This window comes from Elephas maximus, chromosome 21 (genome assembly GCF_024166365.1).
Source record: "Elephas maximus indicus isolate mEleMax1 chromosome 21, mEleMax1 primary haplotype, whole genome shotgun sequence".
Taxonomy (NCBI): Eukaryota; Metazoa; Chordata; class Mammalia; order Proboscidea; family Elephantidae; genus Elephas; species Elephas maximus.
This window is the reverse complement of record NC_064839.1, coordinates 55134359-55157836: the sequence shown is the minus strand read 5'-3', so window position 1 is coordinate 55157836 and position 23478 is coordinate 55134359. Positions and strand designations below refer to the sequence as shown.

Below are 23478 nucleotides of genomic sequence, written 5' to 3'. Positions count from 1 at the left end.
AGAGAGAGAGGGAAGATGGCAAAATTGGCACGAAACGAGAGACTGTAAGGGCTGACTCAATAGGGGGAGAGCAAGTGGGAGAAGGGAGTAAGATGTATGTAAACCTACATGTCACAGACTGATTGGAATGGTAAATGTTCACTTGAAGCCTAATAAAAATTAAAAAAAAAAACAAATGAGACTAAAGGGGCATACCTGCCCTGGGGCAAGGACTAGAAGGCAGTAGGGGACAGGAAAGCTGGGAACCCAAGGTTGAGAAGGGAGTGTTGACATATCATGGAGTTGTTAACCGATGTCATAAAACAATATGTGTACTAACTATTTAATGAGAAACTAGCTCTAGAAACACTCATCTAAAGTACAATTTAAAAAATTGCACATATTTATAAAGCTCAGGCTGTCTCCTCCAAGGTCCAGCTGACAATTCAAACCTCAGTCCTTCTCTGCTATGCTAAAGTGGTTGTCACTCTAAGACCCTGACTAAGGGAAGGTTACTTATACCTGGTTTCCTTGTCATTCCATCACGTGCAAATATAAGGGCAGTTTATATGGCGGATTGGTCCCAGCAGAAGAAGGAGAGAAGTTCCCACCCTCAGGGCCTTCCACTTAAGAAGAGAAAGCAGCTCCCAGCCTTGAGAAGCTTCAGGGTGATGGTTGAGAAGATGAATAAGAGAGTGATTTAAGAATTTCTGTCTGATACACATTATTCAGTAGAAACTCATTCTTCTCCAACTGATTTCAAAGGCTCATTCCTATAGGAAGAAGTAACGGCTCCCTCCTCCAGGCTCTGTGCTTTGAATCCTCTGCTTAGCCACCAGCCCCTCTGCACTGAGAACTCTTGGGGAGCCTGCTTCATATCTGATTCATTTCAGAAGTCTCAGGCCCCCGAGAAACCCCTGAATGTTTTCTGAATGAGTGACTGCACATTTGCAAATTAAACTATGAGTAAGAGGGTTAAGGAATGCTGAAAATGATATCTGTGAGTTCGATACCAATTTTGGAGATGGTTGAAGAGGTGAATTTTATAGCACAGCTGTGAAAGAAAGAATAATATCATATTTATACTGTATTCAATAACTCACAAAACACTTCGATGAATATCACTGCATTTAATGTTCACTCTAACCTTAAGAATTAGGATGTATGCCCATTTATGCCTAAGGAAACTAAAAGAAAGATCAAGAGAATTAGCTAATGGTACATCCTTACTTAGCAGAATTGGTACAGGAACCAACTAATTTATTTCCAATATTCCAGTGTTTTCTAACTCCAAAGTCAAACATTCTTTTCAGGATGTGGCAATTTTCAACTTTTAGCATCACCATCTCTGTTGTCTAGAGCCATGTCTGTTCTCTTCCCAGTCACACTGCTCCATCGTTCTCATTTCCAGTGTGTTTTGTCCCCTTTGTGTTTTTCTGCATTTTATCTCCCATCAAATGTCCCCTGGTTTATCTAAGATTCCCTCTTTCTATAAGACCCACACTTTCTATCACAGTCCTTGTCAATTCTCAGCTATTCTCCCCAAGCCTTCTCCTTCCCTCACTCACACTTACACAGAAACATTTGAGAGAAAGTCAAAGAGAAAAAGCCTGAAGGCATGGGTCCTGGTCAGGGATTCACTACCCACCAGACCCTTCATCTTCCCTGAGTCCTCAGGCTCCCCAGGTGCCTCAGAGTTGTTGAAGCTCTAGTTAAGGTCACGTATGAGGCAAAGTCAAGTCCTGAAGCACTAAAAAATGCTTGTTGTCTTTTAATATATGGCTCTCACATTAAAGGGAATGCTCAGGGTGCCACGAAGTAATGAATCTAGCTTGAAGAACTTGTCAGGAACGTCAATTATGCTGAGCAGAGCTGGCTCAGAACAGGCCCAGAAGTTAGTGTTGCCTCCTGGAAAAGCAAGTACCTCTGATGAGCACTCGAGACAGAAGCCAGGTAAGAGCAAATAATTTGGGACTAGTCCCTCCAGCTCCTCTAGAAAGGTTGATGAGCATGGTCTTTGCATTAGATTTAAGCAGAGACCACAAGTGGGTTGCTATATTGAATGTAATTAACTTCAAAGTCACAGACTTGGGTTATAATCCATGCAGAAAAACTAAGCATGAGCAAATCTTCAAAATTCTCTCAGGTCCAGTTTCCTAGTCTGTAAAATAAGGATAAAAATACAGACCTCATATATTGTTTGAAAGCATTAAATTACATATAAAGGAGTTGACACATGCCGGGAGTCCCATAAATCCCTCTGTGATGTTAGGGACCAAACTTTCTGCAGTGTTTTTGCCATTGCTCAATGCCTAACACATAATATGCCCTCAACAAATATTTTCAGAATGAGCAAATGCGTGACCAACCCCTTTTAAGTAGAAAGGTTGGGAAGTTAAACCTGATAACAGCAGGAGCCAGAACCTAAAGTTGGGTTGAGCATCCGTAGTTAGCGTGTGCGGAGTCTTGGTCTCTGGACTGACAGTAATGGGGACACTAGAGTCTGTAGAAGGACCGTGATGATTTGATGAGGGGCCTCATGTTTTCTGACAAGGCAGGGACTCACACGGTACACCACACCAACTCGCCCACAAATCTTCTCCACCTTAGAGCACAGGAGAAAGGGGGTTGAAGTGAAAATGTACAGCTTCTGAGAAAGAAAGGGCCTCGTATACCAGGAGATCAGCTAGCCCCAGGATGATGACTACCTTTGTAAGTGACCCTGCTGCCCCCAGCAGAAGGCTTAGGTCCTGGTCCCAAAACAGTTCCCTTCGCTAATGACTTGGAGTCCAGAATTGAGGTCTGGGCTCTTTCTGCTCCTGTTCTCAAGGTCCAGGAATATGTTCTACCCTGCATCCTAATCCCTACTGTTCCCTCCTCCAGATTGGGAGAAGTGTCAGAATTTCTTCATCGACACTGTGAATCTCATGGGGTCCCAACATTTGTAAAGGACAGTACCACAGACAGCGGGCACCCTAATCACTTGGCCCTCACTCCGTCCTCTGGGCTGAGAACTAGACCATCCAGCATTTCCAAGGCTTGGCTCCGACTATGGAACAAGGCATTTGAGCTGCTGCTGGGCCTGCCCTTCAGTCCCTGTGAGGGCCAGGTGATAGAAGATGAGGCGGTAGACAACAGCGGCTACTCCTGGCTAGTGAGAGGCACCCACCACATAAATTAATTTAGAGTTTGGAGATGCTGCAGCTCACAGTTTTTATGGCCAATCAAAGTGGAGGTTAAGTCTGGAACTGGGTTTTGGAACATGGTTGAGGAGCACTCTCTACCGGCTGATCACTGTGAGCAGGGCTAGGGGAGAGGAATTCAGGTGACATCACAAATGAGGCTGAGATGGGAAGAGAAGGCCCCTGTGAGGAGCAGTGAGGGAGTGGGCAGCATCATGGCATACAACTTCAGGAGGGAGCGGGACCAGGCCTCGACCATCGTGGGCACTCACCGCCAGTCGTTCTCTCCCATCCAGTCAACCTCGGGTATGTGAATGGCACCCAGGACGAAAAGGAGCAGAACCTGGTGTTCTTCCAGTACCACAGGCAGATCTTCTACCAGACCTGCTATGCCGTCTGGCCTGGCTGTCAACTGCTGGTCTGGTACAGGGATGAGTGCGGCCAGGAGCTGGGAATCAAGTGGGACAACAGGGGGAAGAAAGAGTTCACTGTAGGGACAGGAGGGCGCTGGGATGCTTTTCCTGGCATATTTTCATGATCCAAACCATAAGTAGACTAGAATCCATCTAAAGTCAGTGAAATTCAAATCAGATGCTTCAGAAATGAATATGCCTTTTACTTTGGAACAATGTTTGTAACTTTTCACATATTTGTCCTGATTATATTAATACTTCAGGCACAAAATGTATAAAAGCACACAGTGCTAGAGGCAAAAACAAGTTATCAGGCACTGGCCAATCCCCACCAAGGCAGTTCTTGTGGCCCTTTTAGCTCTGTCTTCTTAACTTCCTCCGTATTTCTAAAAAATACTCATATGCTATCATTCATCCATTCATTATTTCAATTAATCGTCATGTGAGCTCCTGGTCTGTGCTATACGGGGCCCCAGGAACTGGAAAGAGACATCAAGCAAGACATCAGAATAACTGCTCTGGAGCAGGTGACAGGAAGGAGAAAGAACATCAACATACAGAATACATGCATACACGTGTATCATACCAGACAGTGAACATGCACACATCTGTATCACGCCAGGCAGTGAACATGCACACGTGTGTGTCACACCAGGCAGTGAACATGCACACGTGTGTCACACCAAACAGTGAACGTGTACACGTGTTTCACACCAGACAGTGAATATGCACACGCGTGTATCACACCAGACAGTGATTAGTGCTGTGCAGAAACTCGATCCAGGGAGAGGGTAGAGTGTGGAGGAAGGGTGGGTGCCACAAAGGGGTCAGGAGGACCTCCCTCAGAGTCCTCAGGAGAAGGTAAAGTGAGATGTGCAAATACCTGTGGGCGGAAGGCTTAGGTCGGGGGAGCCATATATGCAACTATCTGAGGGAGGAAAGAATCTGAGTGTTTGAGGATCAGCCAGGAGACCCCTGAGGAAAAAGTGGGTGAGGGGAGCAGAGGGGTCACAGTTGAGGTCAGAGAGACACACGGAAGCGTGGAAAAGTAGGGCCAGTGATTCACACTACAACATCAAGGTTCGTCCTGAGTGTGATGGAGACCACTGGGGATTTTCCGCTGGGGGATGACAAGCTCTCTGTGCTAAGACGATGCTTCGGTTAATCTTTGGAATAAAGGTGTGGTGGAGAACCCACTCAGGGCTTTCAGTGTCCAGGGAAGAGGGCTGTGGGCTAAGGTAGGAGTCAAGACGGTACGAGAAGTCGAAATGAGGTATAATTTGAAACAGGACTTCCTACCGTGTTACTGCTGGGATCAGGCTGAGTAAAATAAATCAAGTATGAACAGGAGGTGTGTGGCCTGAGAAAGGACAAGTTTTCATTTTAAAATTCTGGAAAACTGAGAGAGACGCCAGTCAGCAGAACACAGTGTCCTTTAGTCAGCAGGTCTGGGCCGGCCCTGTCTTGTTCACACCCGAGTCCCACGGCCTGATAGAGAGCCAGGCAAGTAGTCCTCGTTTAAACACATCTTTGGTCACACACACACTCTGTAACCACTGCTCCACACTGTCTTCTCACGTGGGGACCTCCAGGCCTAGGGCTTCTGACTCAGTGGATCCTTCCCCCTTCATAGGGAAGGCCTCTAGGGAGTTTTCCACCTAGGTCATCAAGAGCAGTGTCTCTCAGTAGAAAGAAATAGCACAGACACCACGTCTGAGAACTGACAGAAGATGCCTGTGAAGTGTGGGAAAGACCACTGCGGTTTCAGCTAGGTCAAGGGCAAGGCTTCCTCTGATTCCTACTTGAAGGCCCCTAGTATGGCTGAAATGTAGAGAAGGGCCTTGATATGGGTTTCTGGATTGCTGACAAAGATGTAATGAATAAAAATGGAGTGAAAAGTAGGCCTGTAAAGGAGGACTTTGCAGAGACAGATCCTGTGTTGTAAACACACTACCAGTGATTACGGAAGGTCTTTCCATGAGACAAAGCAGACGGCCAGGCAGTCTTGTCTGCTTCAACTCTGACTGAAAACTTTCTCTTCCAGCAGAACCAAAGCCAGAGGCCCATCCATGCCCCTCCTGCCCTCTGGCCTTCTCCAGTGAGAAATTCCTCAGCCTACACATGAAGCACAACCACCCCTCTCAGTTCTCCCCAGAAACACCAGAAAGAAAACATCTCCAACCAGAGGACCCCCATCCAGGGGATCAGAAGCAGCAGCACTGTGAGCAAAGCAACCTGAACTGACAAAGCAGAAGGTCAACAGACAGGAGACAGGTCCAAACCCATGTTTGAAAATATAAGGCAAGAGGTGACTTCAAGGGCCTTCTCCAGCCTACCCAAAGGGCAAATGGTGTGCTCTAGGGAGGGTAACAGAATGATGGAGACAGAGCCCAGCCCAGGCCTGAAAGTGAATCCTGAGGTACAGGGAAATTATTCCTAGGGGTAGAAAGCTCAAGAATTGCAAAATCAGGTGTGGAGAGCGTGGGTGAGGCTTTAGTGTATAGTCAGGCCTCATTATACACCAGAGAGCACACTCACGGGAGAAGCCCTATGTCTGCAGGGAGGGTAGGAGAGGCTTTGGTGATAAGTCAAGCCTCATTAAACACCAGAGGGCAACACTCAGGGGAGAAGTCCTATGTCTGCAAGGAGAGTGGGCGAGGCTTTAGCGCTAAGTCAAACCTCATTAGACCCAGGAGAAAGAAATGCAGACACGACACAACTCCACATCCCCAGCTCTGAGGGGCTTCAGAGCAAGTCTGCTGACCACTTACACTCCCCAAGAGTGTAAGGAGAGCAGAAGTAATTGAGTAAACAGATAATCCGCTTTTGTGTCAAGGGATAAGGAAGAAAAGCTTGGAGGGTCCCTGAAGTAGTCAAGGTGTCACCAACTCTTCTTTTGCAACTAATCCTCTCTAGTGGTGTCATAACCTTTTGTTGTAGTCAATGCTGCCTCCACACAGAGTTGCAGCCCAGGCCACACACCTCATTCCCTCACCAGAGAAGGCACAGAGCGCTCACACTCTCAGCCCAGATTTCCACAGAAGTTCAGCCCCTGAAAAGGTCAAGTCTAAAGACTGGTTAAATGATTGGAGAATCTAATCTGGGCCTGGGGAGAGAGATTGGGGCAGTCTGTCACTTGGAGAAGGAAGCCCCCTGGTCTCCTGGAAGGTGTGTCTTCATCTAATGGCTACTTTTTCCTGAACCACCTGGATACATAGTTCTTCAGTTCTCAGGGCTCAGCGGCCCCCCAGGACCCCTGAACTGCACTTCTCCCAGGACACCAACCCCAGGCCCATCCCCTTGGCTGTGTTCCATCTGCCCTCTCTTCAGGGCCTCAGAACCCTTGGCCCTGCCCAGACCAGGCCATCAGCCCCACCTCCACAGCCCCTCACTGCCCCTCCCCAGGGCTAAGTCTCCCTGGCGGGGCCCCAAACCAGGCCTCAACCACCCAAGCTCTTGCAGAATGAATGCCCAGCCCTCCCAGGCTATGGCCCACTCTGCCCTGAACCCCTGGGGGCACAATGGGGGGCTCGGTGTGACAGTTTTCAACTCTCTGCCTCTCAGCTCCAAATTCATCCTTGTTGCCAGCTCTGTGAAAAGGTAAAAATGGATCAAGTGTTTTTCCTTTGGCAGCTGGCGAGATGCTAAACTTGGTCAGTAGAGGGCCCCGAGGGCCGCTGCAGGAGGAGAAACATCCTTCTCTAGAGACAACGCTCCCCACACTGCACCGCCCGCACGGTTGCCAGCACAGCACAGCACAGCAGGGGTTGCCAGCACAGCACAGCACAGCAGTTCTCCTGCCTGCATCCAGGCACCCTATATCCTGAGGGTGCAGACAGGAGGGGGGCTCAACAGAATCCTCATGACACTGACTTTGCTTCTCACATCCCCCCACATCTACCCTGCAGTTGTGTGTTCATTTGTGTCCCCCCCAAAAATATGTTCAGGTCCTAACCCCCCATACACGTGAATGTGACCTTATTTGGAACAGAGTCTTTGGAGATGTAATTAATTTAAGGGTCTCAAGCTGAGATCATCTGGATTAACTGGGTGGGCCCTAAAGCCAATGACCAGTGCCCTTATAACAGAGACAGACGAAGGAGAGACACAGAGAAGAAATAAGAAAGCTATGTGAAGACAGAGGCAGATATTGGAGTGATGCAGCCGCAAGCCTGGGGCCACCAGAAGCTGGGAGAGACAATGATGGATCCTCCCCTAGAGCCTTCAGAGGGAGTGAGGTCCTGCTGACACCTTGACATCAGGCTTATAGACTCCAGAACCACGAGGGGATAAATTCTTGTTGTTTTAAGCCACCCAGTGCATGGTAATTTGTTACGACAGCCTCGAGAAATTAATATACCTTCCTTTGGGAACTGGAAGGAGCCCTGGTGGTGCAGTGGTTAAGTGCTTGGCTACTAACCAAAATGTTGGCGGTTCAAACCCATCAACCGCTTTGCTGGAGAAAACTGTGGCAATTGGCTTCCATAAAGATTTATAGCCTTGGAAACTCCCTAGAGCAGCTCTGGTCTGTCCTGTAGGGTCGCTATGAGTTGGAATTGACTCGACAGCAATGGGTTTGGTTTTTGGGAACTGGAAGGTTACTTTTTTGACTGGAAGAAAGAAAGCTTCATTTTATGAACTTTATATGCTTTGTGATGGTCTTTCTTCGCTAACTCTCTTCCTTGTTCTAATAACTAAGGATGAAAGGCAGAAGGGTCCATTCTCTTTCACCAATCCAACCAACACTATCCCTGACAGAGCTACACTTTTATTTTGAAAGAGGAAAAATAAAGCAAAATCTTAGAAACTAAATCATGGTGAAATTTTGGATGATTTGAGGGTGCCTGGCTTTCTGGTCTCTGGTTTGAGTGTAAAGCAGGTGGGATGCTCTCTGCAGATGTTATTGGCAAAGGAATAATACGGGAAGGTGGGGAGTTTTGAAGGTCTGGGAGAGAGGGTGTGACAATGTTTTTCTTGTCCAGTTTTTCGTCCTTAAAATGAGTGCCAAGAAGGTAGCAACCTAAAATTCATTCTAATTCTACCACTCTCATTCTATGATAGGAAACCCTAGGTGGTACAAATGTTTAAGGGCTCAACTATGAGCTGAAATGCTGGTGGTTTGAACCCACCCAGAGGCACCTCAGAAGAAAGGTCTGGCAATCTACTTCTGAAAGGGTCACGGCCTTAAAAGTTCTATGGAGCAGTTCTACTCTGCACACAGAGGGTCACCATGATTGGGAATCGACTTGATGGCAACTAACAGCAACAACAACACTATGACATGGAAGAACAAGAACAAACTATTCAGCTTTAAGGCATACTATGTATATAAAAAACCAAACAGCCACCCTGCAGAGTATTTAAAAGACTACAGATGACTGCCAATTCCATCGACAAGGCTAGACGACACTTCCCCAAAAATCAACCTAAAACATATCACCCACTTATTGGACATAACAAATACCTTTGAAATGAAAAGCTGAGCTCACAAGAAAAGAAAAAACTCTCCCAAGAACGAAAAATGAAGAGGGCACTGAAACCAGAGTGAGAAAAAACACAAAACTGATAAAATACAACTCCTCAGATTCAGGAAGTGCAATGAATGTCCAACAGGATAAATTAAAAAAGGAAACATAAACCAAGGCACACTTTACTGAAACTGCAAAGAGGTGAGCTTCAAAGCAGACAGAGAGAAAATACCACAAAGGGACAACAAGGCTGACTGCAGACTTCTGCAGAGCAACCAAGGGGCCAGAAAAAGTAGAATAATACATTAAAATTGCTAAGAAAATACAACCGTCTTTCTGGTATTACACAGCTATTAGAGAATCAAGACAAAATTGTACATGTAGAAACTTGAATTGGTATATGTTTGCTGTGTATATTCTCAACAAATACAACAAAATAAATAAAATTTAGAAAAAAAGAACCAAGACAAAATAAGACAGTTTCAGGCCCAGCAAATACTCACGAAACTTTATGTCTTAGAAAGAAAGAGGAAAATGATCCCAAAGGCAGGTCTAAGTTACCAGAAAGAAGGGTAAACAAAGAAACTGCTGAATAAGAGGAGAAATCTAATCAAATGTGGTCCGGGTGATTAAACAAACAAGTTACAACTAAAAAAATATTGGCCAACAAAAACATGCTGGTTTGGAAGGGGCTTATCTGTATTTAAAGTGTTCTAAAGTCCATGTTTTAGTTAGGAAAGGCCTGGAGATTCTGATGAACTTTAGAATTTAAATCCAGTATGCCTGTTGAAGCTGGAAACCCTGGTGGTGTAGTAGTTAAATTCTATGGCTACTAACCAAAAGGTCAGCAGTTCTAACCCACCAGGAGCTCCTTGGAAACTCTATGGGGCAGTTGTACTCTGTCTATAGGGTCACTATGAGTCGAAATCAGCTCGATGGCAACAGGTGTGGGTTTGTTTTTGTTTTATGCCTATTGAAATGTAAAGGTTACCTGCTAAAGGAATAAAAGTTTGAAGTAAAATAGAAAGGGAAATTTTATTTAAAAAAAAAAAATCAGTGAATCCAAAAGAAGCCACGGAAGGATAGAAAATACAGGAAAAACAGTGCGAAAGATGGAGTAATTGCAAATAAATCACCAAGCCACCATAAAGATGAATGACTAAACCAAGAGACTGAGACAGAGATTGTCTGAATCAACTAGAAGCAAATTTAGCCATGCTGTTAACAAGAGAGAAGCATCTAAAACATAAGGACATATTTAAAGGTTGAAAAGCCAAAGGATAGAGAAAGTTATCAAAAACAAATATGGCATAGCAAAAAATATTAGCCAAAACAAATTTAGTACGATAACCATCATTAAAATACACAGGTAAAATAACACGCTGAGGGCCTGCAGATCCAAGGAGGAGCTTCCTGATCTGGGAAGGCTGTGGAAACCCCTAAAGCAGGGCTGCGCCCCCAAGACTTGGGCCTGAGGCGGCTCCTCCCTGGACCCTCCAGCCCCTCAGGCCACCCTCCACATGCTGAATGGGGGCAGCGCGCTTCCTAGGCACTGCCTGGCATGATACATTCAGGGCACTTCAGCTTTATCTATGGAATTTTCTTTCCGAAGTTGTTTAAGCCAAATCTAATCAAGCCTTTGAATCAAATATCTACTTTATAGGAAACACAGGGATGGAGAAGTGAATTAAAAACACCACAAGGAAAAGAAATAGACAAACTCAGATGTGGGTCAACTGGCCTGGGCTCTTCACAGAGTCAATGTCTAAAGACAATCAGAAAGACTGCTCAGCCTGAGACAAGAGAGACAAACAACCAAGAGTGGCCTAGATCCTACTGTGGAGAAAAAAGAGACCACAAAAGACATTTGTGGCCAACAGCGTTAAATTATACATGTTTTAGCTAGAGAAAAATGTAGAAGAAAATTATAACTCACAAAAAAAGACCAGACTCACTGGTCTGATAGAGAATGAGGAAAGCCTGAGAGCATGGCCTCTGGACACCCTTTTAACTCAGTACTGAATTCACTCATGAAGTTCACCCTCCAGCCAGATTAGACAGGCCCATAAAACAAAATGAGACTATAAGAGCACACCAGCCCAGGGGCAAGGACGAGAAGGCAGGAAGGGACAGGAAAGCTGGTAATGGGGAACCCAAAGTCGAGAAGGGGAGAGTGTTGACATGTCGTGGGATTGGCAACCAATGTCACAAAACAATATGTGTGTTAATTATTGAATTATGAATTATGAATTTGCTCTGTAAACCTTCATCTAAAGTACAATAAAAAAAATTATACATGTTTTTCCTAGATATGATAATGCTACTGGATAAGTAGGAGAAAATTCCTTAGGGATTTAAGGAGGAAGCATGATATTTACAACTTTCAAATAGTTGAGCTAGAGAGAGAGTGTGTGCAGAGAGAGGTAGACAGTGGGGAGGCAGGTGGATGGGTGAGTTGAGTGGGGCAGACACATGCTAGGGTGATCCTCCCATGAGTCACACCCCATGTGATCCCTCCCCTTGAGTGGGGACAGAACCTGTAATCTGCTTGTAACCAATAGAATATGGTAAAGGTGACAAGACATCACTCCCATTATTACACCACATTGTAGAAGACTCAGTCTTAAAAGACTGGAGTTAGAGATTAGCCCACTGGCCCTGAAGAAGCCACAGATATGTGAATTTCCCACAGAGGGCCATGGAGCAGTGGACAGCAGGGCCTCTAGGAGCTGAGAGCCACCTTCAGGCAGCAAGAAAATGGGAACCACAGCCCTACAACCACAAGAAGATGAACTGTGCCAACAACCTGAGTGAGTTTGGAAGTGGAATCCCCCTAGATGAGCCTCCAGATGAGAACAGAGCCTGGCCAACATCTTGATTGCAGCCCATGAGACCCCAGTCATACCATGCTTCACCCCTGACCATAGACACTTCGAGACAACATGTGCTGTTTTAAGCCACTAAGTTTGTGGTATTTGTTACACAACAACAATAGAAAACTAATAAAGATAGAGGTGTGGATGGAAAGAGAGACAGATAAAGCAAACATGGAGCAATGTTAACACAGTGAATCTCACGGTGAGTGACCCGTGATCATTGTATGATCCCACCTTCTCTGTGTGTTTGAAATTCTTCTTAATTCAAAGGTGTGGGGATGGGGGGGACGGGACTCCTTAACTCTAAATGTGTCTCTCCTATTTACAAACCTAGCCCCCAAGTCTGCAGGCCCTTCCCAGTCAGCCCACTGCCTTCGGTTACAAACTGGTTCAGGACTTCGCACTTACTAGTCTCTCCATCCACAGTGCTCCCACCCTCCTCATCTCAGGCCCCTCTGTTGCTTCTCTAACCCTCCATAGTAGACAGTTTCGTCACACACCACCTTGCAAACTCAGCCTTCCTGAGAAGTTAGAGAGCAAACTCCTGAGGCCGTGCATGGCCATTGCAGGCACTCAGTACATACTTGAACTGTGAGTGAAACCCCCAGTAGCCCGACCCAAGACCAGGGCTTGGTGTGGGACAGTGACAGGACAGGAATCTTAGCCTCCCCTTGGCAGCTGATGGGCAGTGTCTGCATGAGAATCTAGAAAACAGGAATCAAAGAACAGCGTGCCCACATTTATGGCTCAGAAGGGTACAGGGCCTTCTCAAACAAGTTTCTCTTGAGGAAATTCAGCCTTTTGTTCTAAATCTAGTTGCTTCATTCATTCATTCACTCATTGCTTCATGCTATTTCTTCTCTTTATGGTGTCTTTTAACTTACCCTAGAGAGAAACGTGTTTGTCCCCATAGCACAGACAGGATGTTGTTGGTGGTAAGGTCCCATAGCTGATGCCTGGCCCAATCAGTCCAGGTATGGTCAGGACCAGGACACGGGCTGCCCATATGTGGCCCTACAAGTCTTCTATCAGCCCTGGGTGAGCTCAGTCGTGATCTGCTGGTTTTATTAGCAGAGTTCAGTCTGCTGGAGCCCCAAGTGGCAGGTGGGGTGTGTGGGGGCTGGAGAGGAGCCACCCCTTCCTCTGGGGGCCCCCTCTCAGGCACACTCTCTCAGAGGCCAAAATTCTCCTCTTCCACAATAAAGGCAGCTCCCATGGGGAGTGCACGGTGCTAGGCCCCACACACTCTCCCCTCTAACCCCAACCCCAGCATCCCTGAGCTCGGTAGGGATAAAGCAAGTGTCTGGATGTACTGAATCCAGAAATCATATTCAAAGTTATGCAAGGAATGGGGGGGGGGGACACAGCTTACACTCGTTTTATTTAGCTTATGTCACCCTGTATTGCTCTTTAATTTTAATTTTATTTGTTTTTATTTTTCCACGTGCAAGATGACTTTTAAAATATGGAGATTTTAGGTCTGTCCCTCTGCTGACTGTGGAGGCCGGGCAGTGGGAACGGGTTCTTTGAGCCCCAGGTCTTGGTGAGGCTGCAGAAAGGGAGAGGACAGCTCAGGCAGCAGGAGGTTTGTTGATCGACAAGCACCTGAACTCCCCACGATGTGAGACCCCAAGTTGGGATGGGGGAAACTGGGCTGCCCCCCACCAACAGCTTTACGCACATTAACGCATTTAAACCCACAAGATTATCCCAATTTCACAAGCCTGAGGCTCAGAGAGGTTCAGGTCCTGCAAGGCCATGGGCTGGGGGAGTGGGGAGGATACCTGCCAGCCCAGGGCCCAGTACATGCACCACAGACATGTATGTGGTGAACCAAATAACTTTGTAGCAATTGAGGGAGGACAGACAGACAGACCAGAGGAGGTGCTGCCAGACACCACAGTCCATGGTCTTTCCAGGAAGCAGAACTACAGTGAGGCCACTGTCCTCAGGAATGTCCCCATGACACCAGGTGGCCTTCATGATGGCTTTCTGCCACTCCACCTCCCACATTGCTGCCCACAGAGGAGGAGAGATTGATAATCCTTGGACAAACAGGACATCAGCTCTGACGGACAAGGCCAGTGCTGCCAGCTGCCTCCCGCATGTGCCTCTGTGACCACAGTGGCTCCACAGCGATGGCCGGGCCAGCCTGCCTCCTGTTCTGCCTGTCTGCAGCCCAGGTAAGGGTAGCTGCGGCATGGCTGGCAGGTGGAGGCCTCTCAACTGGACCCCAGCACACAGAGCCCCCTGCAGGCAGCCGGGTGGGGGAAGCCTCACTGGGGCCAAGCAGCACAAGAGGGCAAATTTGAAACTTGGCCAATCTTACCTCAACCTCTGGACTCTGCCCTGTCTGGCTCGACTCCAGCCCAGGCTCTGGGGGGCGCTTTTTGGAGTGAGGGGTCTGCCGCCTCTGATGCCACCTTCTAAACCCAACCCTGCCACGGCCTGACCTGCTTCAAGACGTGGCCTGGCCCACCACGGACAAGTGCGGTTAGGAAACATGTGCACGGGAAAGATGGAGTATTGTCTTGGAATTTACTGAAGAGAGTTTTAAAAATTAGTCATGGGAAGAAAAGCAAGATTCTGTTAATCTCACTCAGAGGAAGCCTTATGGCGTTTTGAAATACACAGGTAAACACTTTTTGCAAGCTGGTATACTTACGTTGTTTGTTTTTCTTTCTAATCCTACGTGGTTGTGCAGGGAAAAGAAGTTCAGAGAGTATATAAGTTAAAAACCATCCATGGTTCTGTGATCCACAGGGAACGTGTAGTAACACAGAAAGCTAGAGGCTCTGTTCATCACAAACACACTCGCACACATATGCATGCAGACACACGCACACACACATGGGTATACATTTCTCTTTAACAAAATCTAGCATATTGAGCCTCCTGTTTTGTTTTGTCACCTGCCTTTTTCCCTTTACAAAGTATCACGGCTCCTTCCTTCCAGCTCTCAGTTACATAGTACTGGGTCGTGAGGTGGCTTGTTTAACCAACCTCTGTTGTTGGACAGTGGAGTCCCTGGATGGTGCAAATGGTTTGCACTCAACTACTAATGGAAAGATTGGTTATTTAAATCTACCCAACGGTGCCATGGAAGAAAGCCCTGGCAATCTACTTCTGAAAGGTCACAGCCTTGAAAACCCTATGGAGCAATTCTGCTGTCACATGGGGTTGCCGTGAGTCAGAATCAACTCAACAACAATAGGTTTTGTTGGACATGGAGGTTGTTTCCAGAAAGCTTGAATGCCAGGTCTTGGCACAGATTTAGTTATGCAATATGTTTAATCACTCAGGGCTCAAGACAATTCTCAGATTCCCTGAACTTGGTGAAAAGGTGAGACTCCACCTCCACCCTCCCTCTTCCGAGGGAGGTGTTTGGGAAACCTTTGAGGCCATGAAGGGGGGAAAGGGGCCCAGCTATTTCATGGGGAGTGGAGGATCCACTCCTACAAGTCCTTGTCCCAAATGCACCCCCTGAGACTCCCATCTTGCTGGTTTTGTAGCTTTTTGCCCACGTGGCCCCTTCAGATGAGGCTCCTGAGAAGCCACAGGAGCTGGGGTTGATGCTGATGCCCTTGGAGGTGAGTACTGCATGTGCGTGGGCCTTGGTGGACAGTGGACGGTGGCCTGTGCAGCCCATGCCTCATGCCCTTACCTTCTGTACCTCCAGGGCACGCTCCCTGACTCCCCCCTCAGTATCAGGAGGCAGAAGAGAGACTGGGTGATCCCTCCCATCAGCTGCCCTGAGAATGAAAGAGGCCCATTTCCCAAGAACCTGGTTAAGGTACGGGAGGGGCTTCTGGGTACTTCCAGGGGCTCCAAGGAGAGGAATGTAGACCTGATGCCAGTTGTCCTCTGCCTGGCTGTTTCTGTGTTGCCTTCAGGTCAAATCCACCAAGGAGAGAGAAGTCAAGGTTTTCTACAGCATCGATGGCCCTGGGGCTGACCAGCCTCCTCGCGGTGTGTTTATTATCCAGAGGGAGACAGGATGGCTGCAGGTGACAGGGCCCCTGGACAGAGAAGAAATCTCCCACTATACTGTGAGTGTCTCGATGGCTTCAGGGGTGCTGGTGAGAGGGGCGCTGTTCAATTTTCTCGATGTCCAGGCAGCCCTTTGATTTTGGCAGTTACTTATGAAAGATTTTTTGAGCACCTGTGATGTTTATAAAAGGGCACGCCGAGTTTTTAAATAGCTCTATAATCATGGACAAGTTACCTAGCCTTGCCAAGCCTCAATCCATGTCCGTGAAAGGAGAGATGGGGGTGTGTAGTGCACAGTCTTCGGTGAGGGTGCGATGAGGTGCTGCACACAAGCTGCTGAGCGGAAAGAAAGATTGATACGAGTGCAACATCGTTACTGCTATTATTGCTTCTACCAATCAATAATGCCAATAGGTAATAATACCAGCTCTGGGGGTGCTGGCAGCACAGTTAAGGGTGTGGGGGTGAAAGTGGCAGAGCGGAGAGAACTTGCAGATCTTGTGACTCTAAGCTGGAACAGTGGCAAGATGAGGAACATTCTAGACAATCTCCAAATGTTGAATGTAGGCTCCAGAGCTGAGCAGCTGCGGTCACAGGCCTGGTGTGGTCCTCATCTGAGCTGAGCCTCAGTTTCCTCTTGTTGGAAGGACTACATGGGTTAATGCATGTGAAGTACTTAGCTGTTGTTACCAGCAATCCTCCAAGTTAGTCTGAGACTGTGGGATTGGCCTAAATAAAGCCTCAACTCTGTTGAGTGAGTCTATTCAGGGACCAGTTCCTCCCCTGGACACGGCTCAAAGCAAGTTCATTGCCAGCTCCAAAATCCACACTTGAAGGGGTGAAAGAGAAGGGATGGGGGAAAGGGGGAGGGAGGGGAAGAGGAGGCCCAGGACAGGAGGAGCAAGTGAAGCATAAATTGTACACATCAGCTCTCCTGGACCTTCCTTGGGAATTTGGCCATGTGGACACTCCCAGCTGCAAGGGAGGTTGGGAGCTAAGGGAACATGGATGAAGCGCCTTATATGGAAAAGCGGGAAGATGGGGAGAAATGGACACATACCAGCCCTGGAGTGAATATTCCCATGGTGGAGAAGCAGGGTCTTCTCAGCACCTCTGGTGGCTCTGGGATTGGAGATTGTAGGAAGTGGGTCTCTCGAGGCCCATCCGGCAGCAGTAGTGCATGATAAATTGTCCCCACCAAGGGTGGCCCACATGCTATCCTCCAGCCACAGGAAGCTGGAGGTGCCAAATGTCTCCTGAGCCCCTGCGAGGCTGATCCCTCCCCACCCACTCCCCCATCACTGTTTTGCAGCTCTTCCTCCACGCCACATCTTCCAACGGGAATGCCATTGAGGACCCAATAGAGATCGTGATCACAGTAACAGACCAGAATGACAACAGCCCCAAATTCACCCAGGAGGTCTTTGAGGGGTCTGTGATGGAAGGAGACCACCCAGGTTGTTAGAATGATGGGGGGATTAGTGACACTGGTGGTAATATCAGGGAAATATGAAAATTCTGAGAAACTAAAGCATAAATACCAGAGGGTTCTAGGGGGTGGGTAGTGGCTGAGCCACCCAGCAGGTGACAGTCTCAGCTTCAAGGTTGGGAGAGCAGCCCTGGGTCCATGTGAGGCTTTTGATTACAAGCACTGGAGACCCTCCCAGCCTTGTTCAGGTAAGTGGGGGTGGGGAGGGCCATCAGGCAGACAGGGTCACACGGAGATTGGCAAATTGGACAAAAGCAAACCGGTCCTTTGGGGCCCCAGGAGATCCTGGCCATTGGCCTGCACGCAGCTCCTATGCTGTGACTGAGAGTTTCTTGGTCTCCATAACCGGCCTTCCTCACACCCTCTGAGCCCCTTCTTCACCTCACGATTGACCCCAGAGCTGCTTCATCCTGTGGCTTCAGCTTCCATGCCTTCACATTTCCCAGTTCGCATTCCTGAAAGCAGGACTCTGGTTCCCGCTTTCGGCTCAGGGGCCACCCTGGTCCAGTCGGCTTTTGTGGGAAAGTCAGGAGGAGTATCATGCTTGCAAACCTGGCTGCTGACGGCTCTCCTCCCAGCAGCTGAAGATGGACAGTTTTTCTCTGACGCACCTGTTGGTGTGACATCATGTTCCGAATAACTAAGATCCCCGGACTCCCTACCCAACAGTTTTGGGGCAGACACTGAGGTCCCAGTTCTCTGGGGCTGAAAATAACACGACACTGAAAATTACAAGGCAAATGACACTCTGATGGGTGCTTCCTTTCTCCTAATTGATTTACTCAATAATAGTTGTAGAATGTGAGCCACTAGCTGCCGTTGATGCATTCTCCCTCTTTTCTACTCCCAGTGCCTCACCAGCCAGCAGCAACTGCCTCTGGCTGACCCACACAGGAACGTTTCAGGCTCCCTTGGTGAAGGCGCTTCGTTCTGGCAGCTGCCGACCTGCCTCTTCCCCTCCATTTGTGCTCCTAGTGGCCAGACAGGACTCCCTGGTGTGGGTGTGGGGGAGGGTGGTGACGATGGAACAGTGAAAGGCGAGATATGAATCTCCATCAATCTCCCTTCATCCCCCAACAAGGTCCCCAGCCTTTAAAACATTTTAACACGGGAGAGGGTCCTCCATAGTGTTAAAAATTAGCTATGTCTAAAGGAGCCCTAAAGATTTCTAAGAAATCAACGCTTTGGAAAGTGCTGTCATAATCAGATGAATTACTTGAACTAGAACTTGTATAACTGGCTAAGCAGCTTTATAATTCGTATAGTTGGCAGACGGATAGAAAACGCGTTCAGTTTCAGAGTTACGTGCTAATGTGCATCACCGGGTTGGCTGCTGGCTGCTGTGATAATCACTGCTCTCCATCCTTGCGGGAACTTCCGTGCTACAAGTCACAGCCACTGACGCCGACGACAACCTGAACACCAACAACGCAGCCATCGTTTACTCTATCCTCAGCCAAAAGCCCTCTTTGCCTTGTGCCAAAACGTTCACCATCAGTCGGGATACAGGGGTCATCACGGTGCTGGCTTCTGGGCTGGACCGAGAGGTCAGGGGCTGGTGGACCCCGAGGGTGGTGTGGTCAAACATACATCTGTTCCTGCTGGGAAGGCACAGCCACCAGCCAATCAGAACAGACACCTGAATAATCAGAGCAGACACAAACCCATCAGAACAAACACTGACCCATCAGAACAGATACTCAGCCAATCAGAACAGGTACTAACCAATCAGTATAGGCACTGACCAGTCACAACTGACACTGGCCAATCAGAACAGGTGCTGACCAAACAGAATAGAAGCCCAAATAGTCAGAACAGACACTGACCAATCAGACCAAGCACCGACCAATTGAAACAGACACTGGCCAATCAGAATACACACTGACCAATCAGAATAGGTGCTGACAATCAGAACACACACTGGCCAATCAGAACAGACATAGATCCATCAGAAAGGACACTGACCTATCAGCCCAGGCACCCCTTAGAGGGCTGTCCTAGAGTGCCAGGCTGACTGGAAGCACTGGGCATCTCCAGTACTAAGGTGTCTCTGAAGTAAAATAAGAAATTGCATACACATGACTCCACTTAACAGGAAAATGAGCCAGCCTGCCTCCCACGGAATCAGACAGTGTCTTCAATGAGAATAGAAAAACTCTTCCTGAGTCCCTGGGAGTGCTGCACCAGTAGCTACAGGGTCCCCAGACCCCCGAGGTCTGGTGCTGGGACTTGGATGTACCACTCAGATCCCAACCCCGGCCGACACGTCTGGTTGGGAAGAGATATCTGAATTTGCCTCTGTGGAGAATGATGAGTGAGTGGCTATCTGAGGTGGGGACAGCCACCTTTCTGTGAGTGCCTACAGGGTTTCCAGCCACTGATGATGACCGCTGTAACTGTGGGGCCCAAGATGTGCCTGCAGCCATGGACCAGTGGCCAAAACCCCCACCAATAACCCCAGTACAAGCACCTTTGTGTGCTTGGTCCACAGATCATGCCCACATACACCCTGACGGTTCAAGCAACAGACCTGCAAGGTTTTGGCCTAGCAACGATAGCCAGGGTGGTCATCACAGTCTGCACAGAGGTAAGTCCACAAGGCTCAGTGCATCCCCTGCAGCCAAAATCGCTGTGCGTTGGTAACAGGGCCATTCGTGATTCAGGACAGTGGTCCTCAACCTTGTGCCTGTCAGAACCAGCAGGGGCCTTTAACACCACTGACCAGTGCCCAGTGGGGGTAGGTGAGCTATGTCTGCAGCCAGTAGGTAACAGTACAGAGTCTGTGGGCCAACTTGGGCCAAGGGCTGAGTGTTGCTGGGTAGGGGGAGAGGAAAGGGCTCTGCCCTTGGCCAGGAGCCACTCTGGTTCCAGCTCGTTAAGAATAACCTGAGTCCCCAGGTTCACATCACAGGAATGAGCTGTTGTTTCTTACTCTGGGGACCCACAAGGGAGGGCTCGAGCGAGTTAAGGACAGAGGGGATTTTATGATAAAGAAATGGTGTCGGGAAAAACAAGGGTTCAGTGTGCTACTGAGCCTCATGAAGGAACAGCCTGGGAACCAAGGAGCCCAGGATACACTTAGCTGGCGCTCTCTCTCTCTCCTCTCTGCTTTCGGACTCTCCATAAGAAAAAAAAAAATTTTTTTTTCTTAACATACTGTTTATTGTGTCCATCCAGTTAACAAATATTTACTTAGTGACTACTCATGCCTAGGAGTCCCTGGGTGGTGCAAAGGGTGTGCTTGACTGCTAAACAAAATGCTGGAGGTTCAAGTCCACCCAAGTGGTGCCTCAAAAAAAAACCTAACCATCTACTTCCAAAAAATCAGCCACTTACAACTCTATGGAGTGCAGTACTACTCTGACGCATGGCGGGGGGAGGGGGAGCCCAGGAGTGGAAGCAGACTCAATGGCAACTTTTTTTTTTTTTTCTTGTCAGTACAGTGTTGGGAGGGGGCTGGGGAGGTAAGAGGAGGGACAGGTAACCCAACAGGGAGAGAGAAAAGCAGCCCGGAAAGCTTCATCTTGTCCCATGGAAGCCACTCACCAACCCATTTTACAGACGAGGAAACTGAGGCAGGTCACTTGGCCTGCCAGGGCCGAATCAGAATCCAACAGTTACCTGTCCCCCAGGGGCTCCTATCAAAATCTCGACCGTCCCAGGAAAGAAAAACCCAACATTAACTCTGGGCCTCCTGGCAGAGACCGACCCGTGAGCGCCACCCACTCTCATTCTGGGTCCCCCACGCTGGGTCCCCCACCCCACCCTGCGCTGCCCCAACCCCGCGTCCTGTCAGTGCGTGCCCGGCCGACCTCCCTGGGAGAGAGCGAAGGGGCGGGGTGGGGGCGGGATCGAGGTGGGAGGGTGGTCCCGCCTGGCCACGCCCCCGCCCCGCCCCGCCAGTCCTGCGACTCCGCTTCCGCCCCGAGAGGAGCCTCCTTGGCAGCCGCAGGTGTGTCCAGGTTGTGTGTCCCGCTCTCGTCGAGGGTGCCCCGGGACCCTCAGGATCCTCCGTCGGAAGGGGCGGGGCAGGGCGGGGGCTGGCTCAGGAAGGGACCTGTCGATGGCCAGGCCAGGGGACCGAGCGGAGGCCGAGGCCATGACCTCAGGAGCTGCCTCACGGTTACGGCGGCTCCAGGGGCACTTGGGCGCCTCGGAGGTGAGAGGCCAGGCTTGGGCGTTGGGGGTGCCTGTCCCCTCGACTCGTTGCGCCCGCGGTGACCCATGAAGGAACGAGTAGACTGGGAGAGCAAGGAGAGCTGCCAGGACCCTCTCGGTGCAGATGAGAGGGAAGTGGGGACCCCATGGGGGTGGTCAGGCCCAGCTTCATGGGGGTACATGGGGGACAGGCCAGTGGGTGTTAACACCATTGGAGTCGTTCTTGCCCTCTGCCCACCCCTGAAGCTGGGTGCAGTTTGGGGAGGAGAGGACTCTGCCCAGAGGATTGTTGTCCCATCAGGCCAGTGAGGACACAGGGACAGGACTCCAACTACCGGCTACCCAGGGCAGCGGCATGGAGCCCCCCAGCAGCCCACTGACCACACACGTACTGGATACCACCTCGGGGCTGCCAGCCCGGGGCCTCTCCCTCAGTCTTTCCAGGCTGGAGGGCCAAGGCCAGCAGTGGATGGAGCTGAGGAAAAGGTAGGGAGGGGCCCTCAGGCAGGACATCAATCCCAGACCACATACTTAGGGCGAGGCCTGGCAGGTAAAGGACCCAGGCAGCTGAAGGACTGACCCAGCCCAAACCCCCTTCCTGATCCCCTGCGCCTGTTCCTCACCAGAGAAGGAGGGTAGGTCTGCGCCTAGCATGTGCTATAGCTGCAACCTCCTCGATCCAGACCCGCTGGGGTGGGGGCATGGGTCTCAGCCTTCCTGATGGCCATGCCCAGCAGGACCCAGCCCCAGGAGGGGCTGGGTCAGTTAAGGGCCAAAGTGGGTCTAGAAGGCCCATTTCCACCCCATGCACAATGGTGGTGCCCCCAGAGCCCCAACAAGGGGTCATGTCACTCAGACACAAATGCTCGGATGTTGGAAACATCGCCATCTAGAAAGTGACACACAATATCTGAAGTGAAAGACACAGATTATAAAACAGTATAATAGTACAATCCATTTTATGTTAAAAAGTTTATAGACAAACGTATTCTTATGTACAGAGAAAGGTGGAAAAATATATACCAAATATAAAATGATTATTGCTGTTGGAGTAGGTCAGGTTCTTTTTTGCTACTCTGTGTTCTGCCTTTTCTAATATTAAACCAGGTGGCACAGCGGTGTCCCTGAGCTCCCCCAGGAACCCAGGCCCAGGGCCGTCTGCAGCTGAGGCAGGCTGGGACCAGTGGGAGTGCAGACCCCAGGAAGAGCCGGGCAAGAGCTCCTTGTCCAGTCCCCTCTGTCCTCTCCGCAGCTACACCAACACAGAGGGCCGCTGCCCTGGGCTCCTGGAGCCAGGCCAGATGAAGGGAGGCACCTACAAGCTGTTCTTTGACACCGAGGGCTACTGGAAGCAGGGGCAGGAGAGCTTCTACCCCTACGTGGAGGTGAGGGAGGTGGCCCAGCCAGCCACCATCCACACATGGGCAGATTGGTGCCACCCCCCACTCTCCTGGGTGTGGGGATGGGTGCAGTCACCTGCTTTGAGGTCCTAGAAGGATCTGTGGACCTGTGGCTTCATTAGGCTTTATGAGGTCACGCCTGTACCCGGCCTGCCCCTGGGTCAGGCTTTGGGGGGGCCAGGCTAGTGTGACTCAGCCATTTGTAGGCTGAGGTTGTCATCTGAGCCACCTCTCCCTTCACTGGAAGCCACCCTCAAAGCATCAACCTTTTTCAAGTCATCTTTTGAGTCATAGACCCCATAGGACCCCTTTCTTCCTAGAAGACCTGCCCCCCTCAGCTCAGTTCTGCTAGGCATTGGGGCCGTGCTGGGCCTCATTCCCTCAGGGGTCTCTACTTCCTCTCAGGTGGTCTTCACCGTCACCAATGAGACGCAGAGGTTCCACGTGCCCCTGCTCCTGAGTCCATGGTCCTACACCACCTACCGTGGGAGCTAGGGGCTGCATGACGAGGGGCTGCCACAGA

The 23478-nt window shown here is 49.4% G+C and overlaps 3 protein-coding genes across 3 annotated transcripts; all 3 read left to right on the top strand.

Moving 5' to 3' along the window:
- Positions 1-1778: 1778 nt before the first annotated feature.
- Positions 1779-11920, top strand: PRDM7 (PR/SET domain 7). The gene is given in 6 exon segments (XM_049863778.1): positions 1779-1932; positions 2590-2691; positions 2863-2892; positions 2895-3140; positions 3458-3651; positions 11735-11920. Coding segments are annotated over 6 exon segments (912 nt in total).
- A 2036-nt stretch (positions 11921-13956) lies between these two features.
- Positions 13957-18161, top strand: LOC126064722 (cadherin-1-like). Its single transcript, XM_049863940.1, has 5 exons — positions 13957-14101; positions 15431-15508; positions 15598-15711; positions 15812-15967; positions 17221-18161. The coding sequence occupies exons 1-5, from the start codon at positions 14024-14026 to the stop codon at positions 17371-17373; spliced, it is 579 nt and encodes a 192-aa protein (XP_049719897.1). The 5' UTR covers positions 13957-14023; the 3' UTR covers positions 17374-18161.
- A 3741-nt stretch (positions 18162-21902) lies between these two features.
- Positions 21903-23450, top strand: LOC126064724 (5-hydroxyisourate hydrolase-like). The gene is made up of 3 exons (XM_049863942.1): positions 21903-22041; positions 22808-22940; positions 23361-23450. The coding sequence occupies exons 1-3, from the start codon at positions 21911-21913 to the stop codon at positions 23448-23450; spliced, it is 354 nt and encodes a 117-aa protein (XP_049719899.1). The 5' UTR covers positions 21903-21910.
- Positions 23451-23478: the final 28 nt, after the last annotated feature.